The 22,012-nt window shown below is 37.7% G+C and overlaps 1 protein-coding gene across 1 annotated transcript in view; it reads left to right on the forward strand.

Annotated features, from left to right (window-relative positions):
• Window positions 1-22,012, forward strand: part of sugct (succinyl-CoA:glutarate-CoA transferase) — a 139,173-nt gene that overhangs the window by 31,381 nt on the left and 85,780 nt on the right. Inside the window, exon 9 of the mRNA XM_084398685.1 lies at window positions 3,120-3,215. Coding sequence (XP_084254811.1) covers window positions 3,120-3,215 — 96 coding nt within the window. The remainder of the gene's footprint in view (window positions 1-3,119; window positions 3,216-22,012) is intronic.

Genomic DNA, 22,012 nt, shown 5'->3' on the forward strand with positions numbered 1-22,012 from the left:
CGAGGTTACACCCCCCTACTCTTTACAAGCAAGCAAGCAAGCAAATTTTATTTATATTGCACTTTTCCAAACAAATCAATGCAGTTCAAAGTGATTTACAGGCAAAAAAAAAAAAAAAAACACAATAGATAGTAGACCCAGTAAAATACAGGAATACAAATAAAGTTTATAAGGATTAACTAAGGCATAAAATAATTAAAAATGAAGAAAAACATGAAATATATACAGTGAGGAAAATAAGTATTTGAACACCCTGCTATTTTGCAAGTTCTCCCACTTAGAAATCATGGAGGGGTCTGAAATTGTCATTGTAGGTGCATGTCCACTGTGAGAGACATAATCTAAAAAAAAAAATCCAGAAATCACAATGTATGATTTTTTAACTATTTATTTGTATGATACAGCTGCAAATAAGTATTTGAACACCTGAGAAAATCAATGTTAATATTTGGTACAGTATCCTTTGTTTGCAATTACAGAGGTCAAACGTTTCCTGTAGTTTTTCACCAGGTTTGCACACACTGCAGGAGGGATTTTGGCCCACTCCTCCACACAGATCTTCTCTAGATCAGTCAGGTTTCTGGGCTGTCGCTGAGAAACACGGAGTTTGAGCTCCCTCCAAAGATTCTCTATTGGGTTTAGGTCTGGAGACTGGCTAGGCCACGCCAGAACCTTGATATGCTTCTTACAGAGCCACTCCTTGGTTATCCTGGCTGTGTGCTTCGGGTCATTGTCATGTTGGAAGACCCAGCCTCGATGCTCTAACTGAGGGAAGGAGGTTGTTCCCCAAAATCTCGCAATACATGGCCCCGGTCATCCTCTCCTTAATACAGTGCAGTCGCCCTGTCCCATGTGCAGAAAAACACCCCCAAAGCATGATGCTACCACCCCCATGCTTCACAGTAGGGATGGTGTTCTTGGGATGGTACTCATCATTCTTCTTCCTCCAAACACGTTTAGTGGAATTATGACCAAAAAGTTCTTTTTTGGTCTCATCTGACCACATGACTTTCTCCCATGACTCCTCTGGATCATCCAAATGGTCATTGGCAAACTTAAGACGGGCCTTGACGTGCTGGTTTATGCATGATTTCAAACCATGACGTCTTAGTGTATTACCAACAGTAACCTTGGAAACGGTGGTCCCAGCTCTTTTCAGGTCATTGACCAGCTCCTCCCGTGTAGTTCTGGGCTGATTTCTCACCTTTCTTAGGATCATTGAGACCCCACGAGGTGAGATCTTGCATGGAGCCCCAGTCCGAGGGAGATTGACAGTCGTGTTTAGCTTCTTCCATTTTCTAATGATTGCTCCAACAGTGGACCTTTTTTCACCAAGCTGCTTGGCAATTTCCCCGTAGCCCTTTCCAGGCTTGTGGAGGTGTACAATTTTGTCTCTAGTGTCTTTGGACAGCTCTTTGGTCTTGGCCATGTAAGTAGTTGGATTCTTACTGATTGTATGGGGTGGACAGGTGTCTTTATGCAGCTAACGACCTCAAACAGGTGCATCTAATTTAGGATAATAAATGGAGTGGAGGTGGACATTTTAAAGGCAGACTAACAGGTCTTTGAGGGTCAGAATTCTAGCTGATAGACAGGTGTTCAAATACTTATTTGCAGCTGTATCATACAAATAAATAGTTAAAAAATCATATATTGTGATTTCTGGATTTTTTTTTTTTTTCAGATTATGTCTCTCACAGTGGACATGCATCTACGATGACAATTTCAGACCCCTCCATGATTTCTAAGTGGGAGAACTTGCAAAATAGCAGGGTGTTCAAATACTTATTTTCCTCACTGTAAAAAGCATTATAAGATATTATAAGCAGGCGAGACTAAAGAAATATGTTTTTAATTTAGACTTAAAACTATTTTAGCATAGCGGCTAAAAGAAGCATCACCAAATCTTTTAGTTCTACTTTGTGGTACTATTAAAAGAAGATCTGAGAGTCCTTACAGGTTCATATACTGGTCTTAAAGAAGTGCCACTGGGTTTTTTAATGACCATAGAGAGTCAGCACCAGGACGGTGCTTGTTACAGTGTAGGGTCCCCATCACTATACTGGGGCATTAGGACCCACACAGACCACAGGCTGGCCTCAGGAACGCCTGGTTTTCCCAGGTCTCCCATCCAGTTACTGACCAGACTCAACCCTGCTTCAGCGGGCAACCAGTCCTGTCTATGTGCACGATATAATTCGATATATTCTTAATAATGACAATGATGTCTCAAGAAAACACCTGATTTTTAAACACAAGTTTTTGATAATCTAATGAGATGCACTTAATCCAAGTGGATTGTACGCGTTACACATTTTTCAGTTTGTCTCTGGTTCAGTCCAGGACCTAATAAATGAGTATACTTCTCGATTTTTACAGGATATCTGTTTTATTTAAATATCAAAACTGTCCCAAGCTAAACATTCACAGCACTGTATTACCTGATTTAAGATTTGTCACCGATGTGATTTAGTGTTGACCTATTAAATTATTTTTATATGCTTGCATATGGACAAAAATGAGATCGCTTCCTGCAGTTTAAACACTGAAACCAATGTTTTGGTAAACAAACGCCTCAGTGTAAGACGTCATGGAAATAAACTTGCTGGAAGTGATGAATGTGTGGAGCTGAAGGTGTACAACAATTGTGTCCAGACTGTTAAATCATCACCGACATGCTTTGATCTGACAAAATATTCCACCTCCCTTAACATTCTCAGCGTCCTCTCGGTATACATCGCAAAATATTGTCTCAGCTGCATTGCTTCTGATCTGAAATCACCTGGGCATCGTAAAAAAGCCTACGCCTTTTTTAAACGTTTTTATTCAAATGTTGCAACCAAGATGATTGCTGAATCTGAAATGTTATATGATTTTTTTTTTTTTTTTTTTGGGGGGAAATGTTTGTTTGATTTTAGTCCATCTCTTAAAGTTTTTGTTGGTTAGTTTTCCAGAATAACAAACAGTGGATTCCAGGAACGTTTCATGGCACGGCTACATGAACTGCTGTTTCACGAAAACAGAACAAAACACTCAGAACAGCAGGGTATAGTGAGCTTACTGACAGTTCTCAAGATTTAAAACTTTATTTTCTTTTGTCTCCTTCAATATGTCTCCAGGTTGCGTGTCTAACTCACATCGCCGCCAACTACCTCAACGCTGGTCTAGAGGCCAGACGATGGGGAACTGCCCATGGGAGCATTGTCCCTTATCAGGTACCTTTATCTTTTTCCAAATATATTACCATTTATATCATAAGCTTAAAGTTGTAATGCTTTTGAGTATTTGTTGCTGCCTATGATATCTCAATGGCAAATGTTGAAAGATTAAAAATGGAGTCATTTAATTTTAAAGGATTAGTTCACCTCAAAATGAAAATTTCTTGATAATTTACTCACCCCAATGCCATCCAAGATGTACATGTCTTTCTTTCTTCAGTGGCATTTTTTAATTTTTTCATTTCAGGAAAACATTTCAGGATTTTTCTCCACACAATAACCAAATTGTTGAAGTCCAAATCAATGCAGTTTCAAAGAGCTCTGCACGATCCCAGCTGTGGAATAGGGTCTTGTCTAGCGAAACGATCTGTCATTTTCTAAAATAATATATATATATATATACAGTACTGTGCAAAAGTCTTAGGCATGTTAATACCCCCCCCCCCCAAAAAAAAATGGTTTTAAGTCAGTTATTTATATCTTTTGCTGTAGTGTATCAGTAGGAAATATCAGTTTACATTTCCAAACATTCTTTTTGCCATTAATTGTAATAATCCAGTGAGATTTGTGTATGCACAAGGAGTCTGACAACAGCCAGGATGATCTGATCTCACCATCATCGAGTCCGTCTGTGATTACATGAAGAAACAGAAGAAACTGAGACAGACTAAATCCAGAAGAACTGCGGGAACGTCTCCGAGACGCTTGAAGAAACCTTCCTGCAAAGCTTCCTGAAAAACTATGCGCAAGTGTACCTGGACAAAAGCCGTTTTAAACACAAAGGGTCGTTACACCATATATTGATTTGAATTAGTTTTATTTTTGAAAGCATTCTCACTTTACAGCATTTTAACACAAGTGCCAGTACTTTTCACAGTTCTGTAGCTTTGCAGGAAGGTTTCTTCAAGCATCTCGGAGACGTTCCCGCAGTTCTTCTGGATTTAGTCTGTCTCAGTTTTTTCAGTTTCTTCATGTAATCACAGACGGACTCGATGATGGTGAGATCAGATCATACCGGCTGTTGTCAGACTCCTTGTGCATACACAAATCTCACTGGATTATTACAATTAATGGCAAAAAGAATGTTTGGAAATGTAAACTGATATTTCCTACTGACACACTACAGCAAAAGATATAAATAACTGGGGGGGGGGTTATCTTAACATGCCTAAGACTTTTGCACAGTACTGTATATATATATATACTTTTTAACCTCAAATGCCCGTCTTGTACCATCTCTGAGATGCAGCACGTATTACGTCATCACGTTGGAAAGGTCACAAAAAAAGAGATGTCGGACGATTTTTAAGTTGGAGGAGAAAATGAGATGGAATTTTTCGCCCTTCCCTACCTTTTTGAACCGGAGTACACAGACAAATAACTTAGACAGATGACGTGACGCGTGACCTTTCCAACGTGATTACGTAATGACTGGCGCGTCGCAGACCAGCACAAGACGAACAATTGTGGTTAAAAAGTATATAAATGTAAAAAAAAAATCGAAAATGACAGATCGTTTCGCCAGATAAGACCCTATTCCTCAGCTGGGATCGTGCAGAGCCCTTCGAAACTGCATTGATTTGAACTTCAACAATTTGGTTGCCGTTGAAGTCCATTGTGTGGAGAAAAATCCTGAAATGTTTTCCTCAAAAAACTTAATTTCTTTTCCACTGAAGAAAGAAACCTATTGTGCTTTTTTTTTTTTTTACCTTTCCAGCTTTCTTTATTGTATAATGTTGCTGTTTGAACATGAAAAAAAGGTTTACAAAGTTACAAAACACAAAGTCACTCCAAAGGGAGTTGTTAATATTATCATTGCGCACTGTTTCCTGAAACTCCCTGAAACGCCTCCATTGTAGTCTTGAGTTTTCTTCCGGGAACGAACACGTCACAATATTCTTATTTAAATAATTCCTGACCAAGCCATACGCAAAATGAAGGGATGAGGCCTGGTTGAGTTAGTTAGTAGTGTGTTGAAACTCACAGTTATGGTAAGGGACGGGACATTTTCCAAACACGCTCGGAGCGCTTGACCAATCACAACACACTGGTGCAGCCGACCAATCAGAGCACAGTGTTCTTTTCAGAAGGAGGGGCTTCATAGAGACAGGGACTAAACAGAGCGTTACTGACAGACTGGGCAGAGAGGAGCCGCAACAATGGCACTATTCGGACGGGACTAGTTTTCCAGGGGGACATCAGAGAAATTTGTGTTTCAGACGTACTTTAACTTCGTACTTTCGAAGTCTGTGCTTTTCTCACACAACCTCAGTAAAAATTCCAGGGCAAATTATCTACTGCTTTTCGGTCCTCTGTGAAAACTAATCCCGTCCAATGTCTGTGATTGCCGATATTGTATTATACTAACATTTCTCCTCATGTGTTTTTTTTACCTACCTGAGCTATAAAATTTATAAATAGAGCTAAATCGCAGTAATGGCGAAGAATGTTAATTATTTGAATATCAGTTTTAATATGTGTCGGGTAAGATACATTAAGTCTCTGCTCACTTATGTGGGTTTATTATAAACAGCCACTTCTATAAACTTATTTGAAGTCTATTTAAAATGGGTTTTAATGATAATTAAAAGTTATATCAATAAGTAAAAACATATACTTCATACTTCAATGCAAGCACAGCAGATGACCTTCTGCAACGCCCACAGAAAACACACACTCCCACCTCTCTAATAAAAGATGTTAGTCCTGCTCGATTCATGAACGTGAAATCGCAGACGCCGGGTGATAAGAGTTGTAACTCAAACTACGTTTGGAAAGCTAGTCCCGTCTGAATAGGGCTAATGTGTGTTTTTTTGAACATTCAAGCATGAAAACCTATTCTAGTAGAGCCAAAAAAACTAAATCAAGACGTACAAGGGCATAAAATTGCCTGTTTAATTTAATTTTCAAGTAAAAAAAGACAATTTTGATCACTTATTCTCAGACCCTTATTGCTTATGTATCATCATCATTTGTTTGCCCCGTTGAGTCAATACATGGTAATGAAGCCACAATACAGCGTTTCTGTTAAGTTCTGTCGAGTCTAGTCGGGTTATATGTGTTGCCACTCCTCTGCGGTGAGTAATGGTGTTTTAGAAAGGACTGACCGGTGCATACAAACATTTGTTTGACCGGTGCATACGTTTGACCAGTGCATACAAACATACAAACCTTTGTTTGTTTTTGACAATTATTCATGGGAGGATTTTTTTATTTTATTTTTATAATTTGACTGAATTTTTGTCGGATGACGACGTCTCTGGTATTGAATGTGTTCATTCTGCCAGACGCCACGTCTTTATCCTCTCTGGGAGAAAAACAGACTCACTTTATTTTACAATGTTCATTTTACTGTTTGTTTATCCAAGTGATTAATACAAATAAACTGCATTTACTTAATGTGTAATTATTTTCTGGAGCTGCTTGTACTCATGTGGTGATTGTTGTTGTTAGTATTAGGCTCATTTGAGATGCCAAGCGGCTCAGCTTTAAAGCATGTGAGGGTAACGTACAGTCAGGAGAGGAGTGAAAAAAAGAGCTGTCAAGTCAGGAAACTCCCACGAGGCCAGCAATCTATGGAAGCAAAGAAAATATTATATTCATGCTCTCAGTGTCAGTGAAGTGGATTATTTTGAAATATTGCTGTTGGTACACGAACAAGTAACCCTTTTTCTCCTTCTATTTTTAGTTTAATAAAAACATGATCACATATTCTATATGAGATTATGCTGTCAGAGTGTTCACACATTAATCTCATACACATAAAAATATTTTATATATATATATATATATATATATATATATATATATATATATATATATATATATATATATATATATATATATATATTTAATAATAATATTAGGGTTAATGGACATGTCAGTAGGTCGTTTCCAGTCATGCTGAGATTGACTTTGACTCTGAATCTGAAAGCTTTTCAGCCTCACTGAGAGAAATTATGCTACATGTAAGACTCGGCATAATGTTACGATCCACACAGGCTAATGACAAATCATTAGTATGTTATGATTCGGTAAATTGGTTGCGAAATCTTACAGTCAGATTTTGTATGTTGTTTTATGATCTGCCCCCTGAGGGTTAAGTTTAGGGATGGACCTTCACTGTGAAGTTTTACCTACAAATCAAATGTTTTCATATGAATCAGATTGTACATATTTTTGTACAAAATGTCTTGTACAATACTTATAAATTGTCATGAACAGGGTTGGTTGGCATTTCTAACCGCTTTGCACCTGTTGGTGATCAGTGTTTCAGTTCTGCTTATCTTAACCTATTACTGTTGTATGTGTTACTGTATTTTAGTACTAAATTATTGTTTCATATTCATTTTCTCCACAGGGATTACATTACAAACTTGATTTGAAGCTATTTGAAACATTTTGTTTATAATTTTGCTTCAACCCAAAGACAAACTTAATAGACTTGTTTGAGGAAATGAAGTAGTCATGCCATAAAGGATTACACATTTTGTACATTTACATTTTACATTTAGTCATTTAGCAGACGCTTTTGTCCAAAGCGACTTACAATTTAGGACTAAATTAAGCGTGTAAGTGCTCAAAATATGAAGTTCAGGCATTGTTCAGAGTTTTGTACAATCATTTTGTAATTGATGTAAGATATCCAACTTTTGAATAATCATTAATTATAAAAACTAAATATTTTAAATATATTGCAAAACAATCAGAAATGTACACATTTATATACACTGCCATTCAAAAGATTTTTTTGTTTTTTTTTACTAAGAAAATATGAAGCAGCACAACTTTGATAATCATAAATGTTTCTTGAGCATCAAATCATCATATCAGAATGATTTGTGAAGGATCATGTGACACTGAAGACTGGAGTAATGATGCTGAAAATTCAGCTTTGAACACAGGAAAAAATTGCATTTCATAATATATAAAAATAGAAAACGGTTATTTTAAATTGCAATAATAATTCACAAATTAGTATTTTATTACTGTATTTTTGATCAAATAACTGCAGCCTTGGTGAGCAGAAGAGACTTCTCAAAAACATCTTACCGACCCCAAACTTTTGAATGGTAGTTTTGAAGTAGTTTAAAGGGATAGTTCACTTTGAAATTAAATTTTGGTATGTTTTAGCTTACCTCAAGGGCATCCAAGATGACGTCGTCCAAATTAAACAATTCCCCATCGTAAGTACACATTGATGGCCTAAGACACGAAACGAGCGGTTTGTGTGAGAAAACGAACAGTATTTATATCGTTTTTACCTCTTATACACAGCCACGTCCAAGTGATCTGATCTGACGTGTACGCAGACTGGTGCATAGATATATACACTAGATTTCGCCTTGTCTACGGCAGTTCATTGGAACGAATGTCTTTAAGGCGACATCTAGTGTACATATCTATGCACCAGTCTGCGTACACGTCACACACCAGGATGCGCGCGCGCCCTCAGATCACTTGGACGTGGCTGTGTATAAGAGGTAAAAACTATATAAATACTGTTCGTTTTCTCACACAAACCGCTCGTTTCGTGTCTTAGGCCATCAATGTATACTTACGATGGGGAATTGTTTATTTTGGACGACGGGGAATTGTTTTAATTTGGACTCTGTACTTGTGTTTTGAGACAGTGACCATAGACCTGCATTAAATGACTGACAGACAAGAACGGTTTGACCTAAAAAATATCAAAATTTAAACTACTGCGGAAAAAAAGACACCTACATCTTGGATGCCCTTGAGGTAAGCTAAAACATACCAAAATTTAATTTCAAAGTGAACTATCCCTTTAAAAATGTAGGAAAGTGACTTACGTCATTTAGCGGTTTACTGATTTGTTTGCTGGCGTGATGGTCATTTCCGTGGCTCTGATTGGTGGATCCTCTTGTCAAGATTATGGGTCGTGTAGTTCTTCAAAGGGAGTTTGGCTATTTTATTTATATATATTTGTTTCTTTTTAATCACACTGACATGTGGCATCTATACAGCACAGTCACGGCAATAAAACTACCACAACGTCACCAAATCAAACGTGACCCTACAGGAATAAAGTCTTGTGGTCGTAATATTAAAGAACAAAAATCAGTTGGTCTCAACAGTTTACTTGTTGGTTAAGACCAAAGATGTTTCTTAAATGATTCTTCTGTTGTCATTCACAACAATTCATTTATTTTCACTTAAGTTTAACGAGCTACGAGCCTTTCATGTTCTGACAGCTGTCCCGGGATAAACATCAGACCCCGTTTTCACGCCACTCGCACCCAGCAGACGTTCATATCGCATCATATAACACGTATGAAACAGGAAGACTGAAGACAGCTTCTGAATTAGTTGTCGGCTCTGGTCGGCAGATGTTCACAGTGTGACGTGTAATGTCGTCCGTTTGATTTTTCTCCGTTTTATTGACGAGGGGCGACCAGTGGAACGTCTTGAATGGCTAGGGTGTAGTTTCGTCCGCAGCGGGACACTAAGAACAGTCTTTTCTCAGTAAGTCCTTAAGGCACTATTGGCCGACCACATGAACCTCCGCTCATTGAAGAAACTTTTATCTTCCAGCTATCCTTCTACCAGTCGACCTCGCTTGTTCAACGGGTGACGTCTTATTTCTTCATTTTTTTAGCTGAAAGTTAAAAGGTTGGTTACGCTTCAGCTCTCTCACTTCCATCTTGAGCGCTGGTTGTAGAACAGCATGAGAAAAGAAGCAAAGGTGTGTGGCGAAATGCAAGATTTACGATGAACCAGGGCCTATCTTGTTTTAATCACCTTGTCGGTTTCAAAAGAACTCCTAATCGCTCCCATATTTGTGGTGAAGTGCTGAATGTTTGGCCTGTTCGCTGCTCAGAGGACTATAAAGTTGTAGAGTTGAGTTGTGTAACACGGCCTCTTTAAGTTTTCAAGTGCAGATGGATTTATTATACTGGGCGAATGTCAAGGAATGACTTCACTGATGTTTGTGAATGATTAAGTGATGAGGACAACGTAAAGATCACATTGTCAAGATTTGTACATTATTCGAAGTGTGGTTAGAGTCATTTTTTTTATTACAATATAGAAAATTGACGAATATACTGTAGATTTATACGCGTTTCCATTACAGATTTGCGCAAAAGTTGTTCTTTTTTTTTTCTTCTAAATGTCGACAAAAAACTATTGCGAAATGACGCCGTTTCCATTAACCGATGTTATGCGACTAAAACTTAATTTTTTCCTCTCACGATAAGTAAAATCATTCCAAAAACCATGGCAATGGATGCTGGTAGGTTTATGTACTAATCCCAGCCACTGCACTGGCCATTATTATTAATCGAAGGACGGAGATGTGTGTGTTTTCCAATCATTAATGGTAAGCAATGACACTTGTGAGCGGCACATATGAGGTGTTTCTGGGTGTTTTTCCCTCATATCTGCTTTAAGGTCTTGATTGTGGCACTTATTTGAGGTTTAGAATCCATTATTCCTGTAATTCTTTTGTCTTATATGAATTTAATAAAGAACTCTGTCTCGTATTCTGTCCAAACACACCTCGTCGTCTACGTCAGGTGACCTGGAAATGTGCAAACACTGTTTCCATTGCAGTTTGCGAAATATTTCTTTTTCGGATTGCCTGGAAAACCACCTCATGCGAGCGGAAAAAACTTTTTTTGCGATAAATGGGAGTTTTTGCGAAAATTACGTGTTTCCATTAAGCGTATTTTCAATTCGCTATTTCAATTTGCGCAATTTGAAGGGTAATGGAAACGCGGCTAATGTCCACAGATTTGTGAAAGTGCCTGAAAAAGGTCCTTAATCTCATACTTCACAGATGACCTTACTGTCATTCATTCATACGTTCATTCATTCAAAACAAGCATTTGTTAGTTCTTTTAAGTTTGCAAATGAGCAAAATAAAAATATTCGTCATTACGAATAATTAAAAAAGAGATATTTCTCTTTTTTGTCACTGGTGTTACACTTTGGCTACGTTCCCACTGTCAGTTTTTGGGATTGACAACCACATTTACTTACAGGTGAGAGTCTCAAAATGTCCTGTTCAACTTACAGTAGCATCTCGCATCTCGTCTGAATACTGAACGTTCAGTGAGAGTCAAGAGAGCCGTTGGGGAAATAAAGTAATGGGGGAAAAAAAAAATAATGTCAAGATGTTAATAAATACTCGATCCGCTTTTATGGGATTCGTTTTGAGACGAATGACTCAAACATATCTCCATATCAATATAAAAGCACCGATTGATGCAATTGTACCACCACATCACACCACCCACCTCGAGTGTCCTGAGGGGTAATGCATGTGGCCATGGCCTTGCTGGGATTTTGCTTACTGGTGTGTTTGCTTACAGGCCCATGTCAAAAGAGCTCACATCTATTGATTGTTTTTTGCCCATTAAAATTGTAAATCTGATCGCGATCTCTCCCCAACAAGCCACACGATTTGAGGTATCACTCATGTCCATGAAACGAGTAATGTGCCAACATTTTATACTTAGTGTTAGGGGTCAGTTCAGATACCTCACCCCACACATCACACCAGTAACACTGAGGCTCCCCAAAAGATCTGAAGTCACACCGCTGCCTTTCTATGGCATCTGTTTCATTCAGGATATTGAGTTTCTCCCCTGCAAACATGGTACCTCAGTGTCTAGGCTTCATGCCAAATCTCATTAGTACCTCAAGAGCACTATCAGGCAGAAACGCTTATTAAGTGCACATTTGTTTCTGTGCAGCTCATCTGGTGACATAAGTCCTCACTGACCTGTGTGCGCCGGACTCTTTACCTCACATGACTTATCAACTCACTCTAAGGGTAAATGAAAGTATGTTGTGAGGTCAAAGCGAGTCCCATCTGGAGATACCGTGAGGGTAATGTGCACAGATGGAATAAAACCAGTGCATTTCAATCTGCTTATGTGCATGCTTTATTTATATACTGCAATCTAGTGTCACTAGATAATCATGCTGACATATTAATAAACATTATACGGTTTTACTTTATTTAGAAGGGTGACGTGATCTTTCACACCATTTCTGAGGCAAAGCATCATGAGCTCATACAAACAATCGTTAGTAAAGTAATAAAGGATAGCTTTAATGTCTCTACTACTACAAAAAGAAAGAAGAAAATGCTGAATCACAGGATTACAATGCTGTAAACATCTGATCTCATTATTTCAAATGGTCTCTTTAATAAGGCTTGTGATTTTATTGTTTTTTTACTGTTCTTTGTTACCTGAACCTTGTTAATTCCAAGACAAAAGGCCCTTAAGCTGAAAGTGTTTGACGCAGTTACAGCAGAGACACATGTAATTCCCTCGGTCTGTTCGGTGCTGCGCTGGAGAGACGACACAAGTCTCAGGTTAGGTCCTCTGAGGGGGATCCGGTTTGCCTTTAAACAAAACCTTGGATAAACAGAGGAGGAATTTCAGCATTTGTTCATATCCTTATCAGCTCTTGTTGAGAAGGATTATCTGGTTTATTTTCTATTTATTTGCATCAATAAACTGATGTATTTGTTTATTTTTTTTATTTTTTTTTTAGGGCTGTCCAGGTTAACATTTATATAGCAATTTTTTACCATATTTACCAGATTCAATATTATTACTCATAATCATTACTTATCATGATTAATCAGTTATATTTCTTTTGTCAGCCTTCATTTTTAACAGTAACCAAAAAGTCTTTTAAAAAATATTTGTTAGAATCCTGAAAAAAGTATCACCGGTTATAAAATATATTAAGCAGCAACTGTTTCCAACACTGATAAAAAAAATCAGCATTATTTCTGAAGGATCATGTGACACTGAAGACTGGAGTAATGATGTGGAAAATTCAGCTTTGCATCATATATATATATATATATATATATATATATACATATATATATATATAAATATAATAATAATAATAATAATAATAATAATAATAATAATAATAATAATAATAATTATTATTATTATTATTATTATTATTATTATTATTGTATTATTATTATTATTATTATTATTTAAAAAAAATTGGAATAAATGCAGGCTTGATGAGCATGAGAGACTTCTTTCAAAAACATTGAAAATAGTAATGTTTCCAAACTTTTGACCGGTATCAAACGTATAAATATATCACACCTAATTTGCTGCTTTAATATTTTATGAAGAGGGTCCCTTGTAGAGGATCATCATATTTGAGTCCTTGCTCCTTGGCATCAAAAAGTTTAAAAACTCTTGGTATAACCAATATAAAATATAAATCGTAATGTTGTGACTTTTTTGATTCTCAATCTTCGATACTTTATTTATTTATTTATTTATTATTATTATTATAAAAAAAAAAAAAAAGTGTGGTATTACCATGCTGTTGTGTCCTAAAGACAGTGGATTTGCGGTAATCACTCATGTGAGCTGACTGCATTACTTGTGCATCACATCCACCCACAGTTTCCTCCCTGCGTCCCTGTCTGGGCTGAAGAGCAAGCAGTGGTTTGGTTTATAGTTTCAGTGTGCTTTGTGCTCTGTCCACAGAATACAGAAGAAGCATGCTGGTTAACCGGGGCTCAGCACCCTTGTTCTGTTCACTGTGGGAATGCATGAGTCATGCTGATTGGGATGGTGTCTAACTGAGGTGTCACGGTGGGCTCAAAGAGAGCTTGTGAAGTCCAAGAACTTTCAGTAACTCTCCCAAGGGATTATTGGCACACTAAAGGCCCGGGTATACTTCATTTTACGTGGTCCACTCAGTCTCACACAGCTGAGCTTTTCGAAGTATACTCTTTTGGCTGTAAGCGTGGAAAGACACTTGCGATGCATGCACACTATCTAGTGGACTTTTATTTTTAAAGGAATAGTTCACCCAAAAATGAAAATTCTGTCATTAATTACTCACCGTCATGTCAATCCAAACCCATCAGACTTTCGTTCATCTTCAGAGTACAAATGAAGATCTTTTCAATGAAATCTGAGCGATTTTTGTCCCTCCATTGACAGTCTACGCAACCACCACTTTGATGCTTCAAAAAGTTCATAAAGATCGTAAAACTAATCCATATGAATTGAGCGGTTCCAAAATTTTGTGAAGAGAATCGATCATTTTATATGATGACCAGATTTAATTTAGGCTTTTATTCACATATAATCATTCATCAATGCACACATCAGTTGTGGTAAACGGAAGCTTAAGCATGAGCAATTAATTACAGAATTTTCATTCTTGGATGAACCATACCTTTAATCACTCAAATCACTTGCACATGCGCTGTAGTATACACACTGTATACACACACTGACACAAAAATTGGACCCTCCTTTTGATGAAAATTACAACACGCGGAACGCAGACGGCCGAAGTATTCTGTGGGTTTAACAAAACAAAGGTTTAGCTTGTTTAACTTTAAGTACAAATATTTCCCTATATTCATTAAGGGTGCTCTAAGCGATGTCACACATTTTTTAGGCTGAAACATTTTTTGTCACATCCAGCAAACATCTCCTCACTATCCGCTAGCTGCCTGTCCCCTGAACACACTGTAAAAAAACGCGATCTCTGTAGACAGCCCAGGCTCCACAAACGGCAACAAAAACAAACTGGCCCAGCCTGGACCACAAAACATAACAAACAGTGTTCCAGCCAATAACCGACAAGAATGATTTGGGGGTGGGGGGGTTAGTGCGCGTGCACATGATGGGGGGAGTGGAGGAGAGAGAAGCATGAAGAGGGTAGTTAGCTAGAGGAGAGATGTCCTAGACAACGACAACGGCTAACGTTAGAATAACATTCTCTTGAATTTTGATATGGCCGACACACGGACAAAAAGACCACGTTCCGATGAACAAATAGCAAAGAAGAGGGAAAAAGAGAAGGAACGCGCGAACTCCCGAATTTACATCGGAAAAGCCTGTTTCAGGAAGCACGGAGGGAGGGGACGGGATGAGGAGGAGGGAGGGTCGAGCTAGCCTCAGTTTTGTTTGACAATACTTCGAACGTCAACAAGAAGTGGCGTCACCCAACATCGCTTAGAGCAGCTTTAAATCAGTGTTTCCCAACCCTGTTCCTGGAGGCGCTCCAGCAGTGCACATTATCTGACCCATCCGTTACAGGCCTTGGACTCTCTCTACTATTGAGCTGATGAATTGAATCTGGTGTGTTTGATTAGGAAGAGTTTAAATATGTGTATTGTTGGTGTACCTCCGAGAACAGGATTAGGAAACTCCATTAAGTTTGAAAACCTTTGCTCTAAACAATTTGTAACGCTTTAGCAACTCACATTTACTTCAGAAAGTGTTAAAACGTTGTTGTGCTTTACTAGTCAGCTCAGCAAATGGACATGTTGACAGTGGCAGTCTCTTCAAATCGAAGCAGGATGAGATGTTAAATAGTCGAGTATTTTGACTTTGTATTGTCCTCAAGTGTTTGCTGGGAATCATCAATGAAATGTGTGTCATTTCCTTACTCTTCAGCTGCAGATCAGATAATGATTCAAAGCACACTGTATCTCAGCCACAGTGGGGCTGTGTTGCATTAGTCTAGCCGAGGGACTCTCGCTGGACAGACGCCTGCCAGAAAACTCGCGGTTTGCTTTCAGACTTTAAAGAAAGCAGCCCAGACCGAACGAAACTCTCCGTTCTGCCTCATGCCACACTAAGCTGTATACTACACCACGAAACCTACAGATATCATTAGCCCTACCACTAATCCAACACGAGGCCTTCCCATGCTGGACGTATAGCGATATGTAATGAAATCATCTGATTCTTTAAATATGAGGCTTTATGTTGCGGTTTCTGGTAAAAAGAGTAGGGCTGTAATCTCCCAATCGATTAGTCGATTATTTGGTCGATACGTTCTGGCTCGACCAAAATTCTGATTGGTCGATTTTTTTGCCGCGTTCATGTCATCAGTTTTGCCGCGTTCATTTCATCAGATGGAAAGCACTAATTGGTAATGGGGGTGTTTTCAGAGCACCCCTGTTTCACAGGTAACAGTCTGTCTTCAGAACACCCCCCTTGTTTTCACTTCTTTTGGATTAGCCCAACCCACTGGAGAAGAGAGACAGACTGAAGAAAGGCTACTAGAAGGTTTGCTGAATATTATTTATTTAATTGTGAGAGCGTTTAATTCATAGTCAGTCAGTCAGTCCTCTTCTACCATGTCAACAAAGACATCGGCAGTGTGGCAGCATTTTTTTTTAAGTTAATAGTCTATTCGTGTCTCAGCCGTGAAGCTGAGCTCCACAGAGCGGCTGCACAGAGCGGCTGAAATGATAGTGTCTGTCAGTTATTATAATACATATGACAAAAACAATTGTCTAAATTATGTTGCATATTCCTCAAAAGTTCTTGTGATGATATCACTAGTTGACAACATAGTACTATTTTCGGAAATCATAGGCTATGATATTGCGCAGGTGCACGTGATGCAACGCTGTCAGAGCCGACAGACTCGTGTGTCAGACTCATTTCAGTGCAAAATAATGAGGTCAAAAACGATTTAATATACTGCAAATAGCCTACTAGTTTTTTATGTTTATTTAATTCATTTAGGCGGACAACAAGACTACCAAGTACTGCGCACAGTGCGCAGCTAATTAATGTAATGTTTTTTTTTCCTAACGTAATTTTTAGTCGAAAATTTCAGGACTTCAGTCGACCAAGATTTTCTTTGGTTGATTACAGCCCTAGAGAAGAGTTGACCAGCTTCAGGGTTCCAGACTGCCACCATTTTTTGAGAGTGTGGGAGTTAAAATTGTATGTGGTCGCATTTGTGCGAGTGCACGGTCATGTAGCCTACTAAGTTAAATTCACGCATGAATTTTCCTGCATTGAACTTGTTTTAGCGCCCGCCAAAGTCTTATTTGATCGGTGAGTAATGTAGATGAACTGCTGCGCTTGTGACAGGGCGCATGTTTAACTGAAAGAACGAGCAGAGAGAGAGAGAGAGACGGTCGCCCGCGCGCACTCTCTCTCTTCGGAGCCAGGCGAAAGTGTAAATGACTTCACCGTCTCCAAACTAAGCGCTGTCTTGCTCTCTCTCCCTCGCACATATTAATCAAAATAAATCGACACGGTGGTAAAAGGTCGGAAGTTTCATGTGGAGCATTCGGAGAAATTTTTTTTTTCCTGAATTACCGCTGGGTGTGAATTGTGCTAAATAAGTTGCCTTATCTTCTCTGAAAAGCTTCCCAGACATTCAGCTGACATAAAATCACACTTTAAATAAACGGAAAAAAATATCCAGAGATGAAATGTTTTCTGTGTTGACAGAAATCTTGGAAGTCCATGTCCTAACTGCTGGGATAATCACACAACGCGCATGACACGTCCAATTCACAAACTAATGACTCCTTTGAACCGATTAATTTTAATGAATGGTTAAAACAACTGATCTTTCCAACAGTGAACTCAGGAGACGTCTGAATCGGTGTATAACTAATCAGTAACACTTTACAATAAGGTTCTATTTATTACATACAATTACATAAAAAGTACAGTTTGCTTACTCAAGCTTAAGCTTTAAAATAAATAAAACCACTTGTTTTTTTGAAAAGCATATGACTACATTTTTCCACACAGTGCTATCAAGAATCGATAAGAGAATCGTTAAAGAATCGGATCGATAAGCAGAATCGTCAGTGGCATTGATATTGATAAAATCTTATCAATTCCCATCCCTATGTGAAGACAGTAAAATTATAATCAAACATTAAAGAACATACATGTTTTTTTAATAGTTTTTTTGAGAGTTAAAAGATTAAAACATTTAGCTAACATGAGGTCTTGTGTCACTGTCAGTCTTTTTACATCAGTGCAAAAGGGTATGCAGATTAAGACCACTATTCATCAGCATGCATTGATTAATCCCATGGCATGTAGCAAAAAAAAAAAAAGCGCGACCAAATCATATGCTGTTGCGACCAACTGAGAAAGTTGGTAGCACCAGTGCAACCAGTGGAAAAGTTAGTCTGGAGCCCTGAGCTTAGACTTGGGTTATGTGCTAGTTTAGCGGCTGTACCACATATAAATTATTTCTGAAAAATAGTTTTTTTTTATGTAAGTTTATTTAAGATTTAGACAAAAAAATCTATATAAAAAGTTAGCATATATGTTTTTGAGTATCATATTTGATACATCAGGCTTTTATGGCTCATATAATATAAGAAAAAGACAACTAAATATTATTATTTAAAGGCCTAAACTATACAAAAACATGCAATTTGCTGCAGTTGCTCTTTATATGGCCAAAAAGTAACATGATTTATTTCTTTTTATTTTTTTTGCAGTCTTTTGCAGTCAGAAAGACTGAAAATTGCAGTCAGAAAGTTGTTGCAGTCTAGTAAGTGTTCATCTTGAAATGTTACTATCTACATAACAGTTATTCTTATGTTTACTTAATAAAAATCAGTTATGATTTCACTGCAAAAAGACATGCGACCCACACCCTGAAGGGGGACATTTGTACGATTATAAATGCCTTGTACTTGCTAAAAAAAAAAAGTTGGCATGTTGTAGACTGTGTACAATAGGTTTTCAGCAAACATGTTGATCTTTTAGGGGCCTTAGAAATTGGCGTATCAAATATGATACAGAAGTCAAACCAGCATCCAAATTGCACCATATAACGTGAAATGGAAGCAGTGTCCGAAGAAGGATCTTCTCAACGAAATCATTGTTTAGCACTACGATTATACTTGTGATTTATTTGCTTAATAGGTATTTGTGAACTGCAAGATAAGCTTAAGTCACATATAGTTAGATAGGCTGGCTAATGTAAAAAGAGAACGTTCTTGAGGGGAAACCACATGGACGTGGGGTGCTGCCAAAACTTAAAACAATTACTGTGTTCATGCACTGCTCTTTCCCTTTTTCTCTCGGTGGTTTTCAAATGTTTTTCTTTTCAAATGTGGCTGTGGTTCATCGAGATTCTGGAAATGGTTTGTCTTTTAAAATCATTTATTGTTTGCTATGGTTATTCACTCAGAGAATCTTGGCTTCCCCAAAGCGAGCCTCTCTTTTGATAATGCTAGGTATCAAAGACCTTCTCGTTCTAGTGTTCGGACACTCGTTTGGGATGTCATGTTTCATCTCATAGGCCATTTATATAATATGATATAATGAATAATGTAATGAATAAACCATAGACTGTTTAGTGCTTTGTCTTCCGTGAGAACTTTATTCATGTCTCCATTTCCCCATGCAGGGTCACACGAAGGCTGCAGGTCTCTGCCAGCACTTAATCAAAACTGAAAATGAATGTTGACTGATTAGGTTACTTTCAGATTGGGGCTCAATTAGGGTGTGCTAATTGTCCTTTCTGATGTGAGAATCTCTTTGGGAAAGCAAGGGAGGGGCTGGACCAAAATTATCTTCTCTATTCTAGAACCGAGGTTGTCAAACTTTTTTTTTTATCACATGGGCTCCCCAAATATGTCAGATATGTGAAGATTATAAATGTATATTATCTGAGATTTAGTTTCTATTAATTTGACACTTTTTCAACCTAGATGTTGAAACATAAACACAATAGAAACAAAGAGAAACACACCATGGAATATACAATAAAGTATTTGATTGATCAAATGTTTGATCAAAACAAAACAAAGACTGGGCTAAATGTTGCGTTAGTTTTAGCCATATTAACAAGTGAAATTTGTGCCAAAATACTGTGGTGTTTGATTGGACTTTGTGTCTATATTTGATTGTTTTCTTTTCCTTTTTTAACTTCCAAAAGCGTATTTAATTTGACATTCCTTATACACATGAATATATGTGAAGTCAGTTTAGATTGACCCTCAATATTTGGGTCTTACATTTCTGGTTTTATATCAGTATTTGCAGTATAATATCAGGCCATTGAATCAAGTAGCAGGTGTTGCAGTTGTTGATAATTGAGTTTGGTAAATGTAACTTAAGTGGAACAAATCAAACCATCTCAGCTTGAGAGCAGGACACAGCTTGAAAACAGGATAATATTACGTTTTAAGGCTCCTTACTGGAACCACGGTCTCATGCCGGATATCATTATCCTTTTTCTCAAAAGTTACACATTCCCCCATATCAGACTCATTATAATAACAGCCCAAAGGCAGTAGGCAGTGTCATTCTCAGCTGATAGTCATTGTTAAATGTTTGTTTGATTGACTATTCACATTTTGTCTTTTCTCATAGAAAGCAGGCATAATTGTAGTAGAAATAATTTGTCAATGTAGACATTTGTATTGACAAATTGCTTCTATCAGTTATTGGATAATTGTGCATGCTCATTTCCCGTATTTTTACACATTTGTCATCGTCTAACACTCACTTAATGTTAATTTAATAACACTGTTTAACAAAAAAATTCATACGTTTCATAAAATTAACATTATAAGGTTGTGATGCCTAATTTTTATTTGTACAATTTTTTTAAATTATTTTTTTAGACAAAATAGTTTGACCATTTGTTATCAGCCAGAATTGTAATATTGGTCCCTAAACATGTGGCATAGTCGATAGTCATACAGTGGGGTCCAAGACAGTAACGCATTACAAGTAACGCGATATCACAGACACGCCAGGCTCTCCCGTCACACCCGTGTTCTAGGCCTTGTCCACACTAATACATTTTTGTTTGAAAACACATCTTTTTCTCTCCATTTTGGCCTTCCGTCCACACTGAGACGGTGTCTTTTGCAACGAAAATGAAGCTTTTTGAAAATCTCCAAAGTGGATATATGTGAAAATGCTGTTTTCACATTGTAGTGTGGACTGTGAAACCGGAGGTATTTGAAAACGATGACGTAAGTTTCGTCATGTAACGCATATTGAACCCATAGATGTGCTATTCACTTTCACACAATTCCTAAAATATGTTACTTTGCACACTCTTCATATCACAGTCCTGCAAAGATGACAGAATGTACTCACATTTGCTGTCCTGCAGAAAAACATGAGAGCAGCTGCGTTTTAGACCAAACATATAATGGTGAGTGAGTGCGACCTGGACGCGTCAGTGAATGGGGAGATATTTTACTAAAGAAAATGATCCTGCCAGAAGAATTGCGTGATAACTTGATTGTCTTGTTCTGTCTGTATCATCTCAGTGAGCTTTTATGAGGGTTTACACATGCGCCATCTCACTTGCACAAAAACACATTCAGTAAACCTCAGAATGATTAAACTCAGAATTCTTTCAGGACCACTGTCGTCAAATACGATTGACAATTAGCACACAGTTAGGACTGGCGGTATGGTTCCGTTCTGGGCAAGCAGCCTAGCATGGATAAGAGCAGCAGTACCCCCCCTTAGGGTAAACAGAACAGAACCAACATGAATGTATTGCAGATATCAGTCATTCAAGATTTTAAAGTACAACATAATTCGAGAATTTATATTGATTCAAGGGGAATCAGAATGCCATCCTGACTGACAAGAGGAGGAGCTGGGGAGGGAGGAGGGTAATTCGCTCCTTAGAAACGCGATAGCTGCTGATAATACTGAAGGAGCTTAAATATGAATACAGTAATGGCCGTCATATTCCTATACTGTAGGTAGACATGGATCAGCTCAGTGTCAGCTGATGCGAGCTTGACTAACCAGAACTGAAGCTACGCTTAATTATTACGCAAACCTGCAATGAAATGTTAAATAACACAAATATACTTTATGCATTTAATCTCACTTTATTAACCAATGTATTTGCTGCTGACCTGCGATTATCCAACTTAACCATACTAATAAGCAAAAAATTTTTTTTTTTTTTGCTTTTATTGCTGAAGTAAGAGTGATGAACTTTATTGTCCTGCGTCCTATTCTTCTGTATTTCCTTCAGCTGGA

This window comes from Rutilus rutilus (assembly GCF_951802725.1).
Source record: "Rutilus rutilus genome assembly, chromosome: 24".
Lineage (NCBI taxonomy): Eukaryota > Metazoa > Chordata > Actinopteri > Cypriniformes > Leuciscidae > Rutilus > Rutilus rutilus.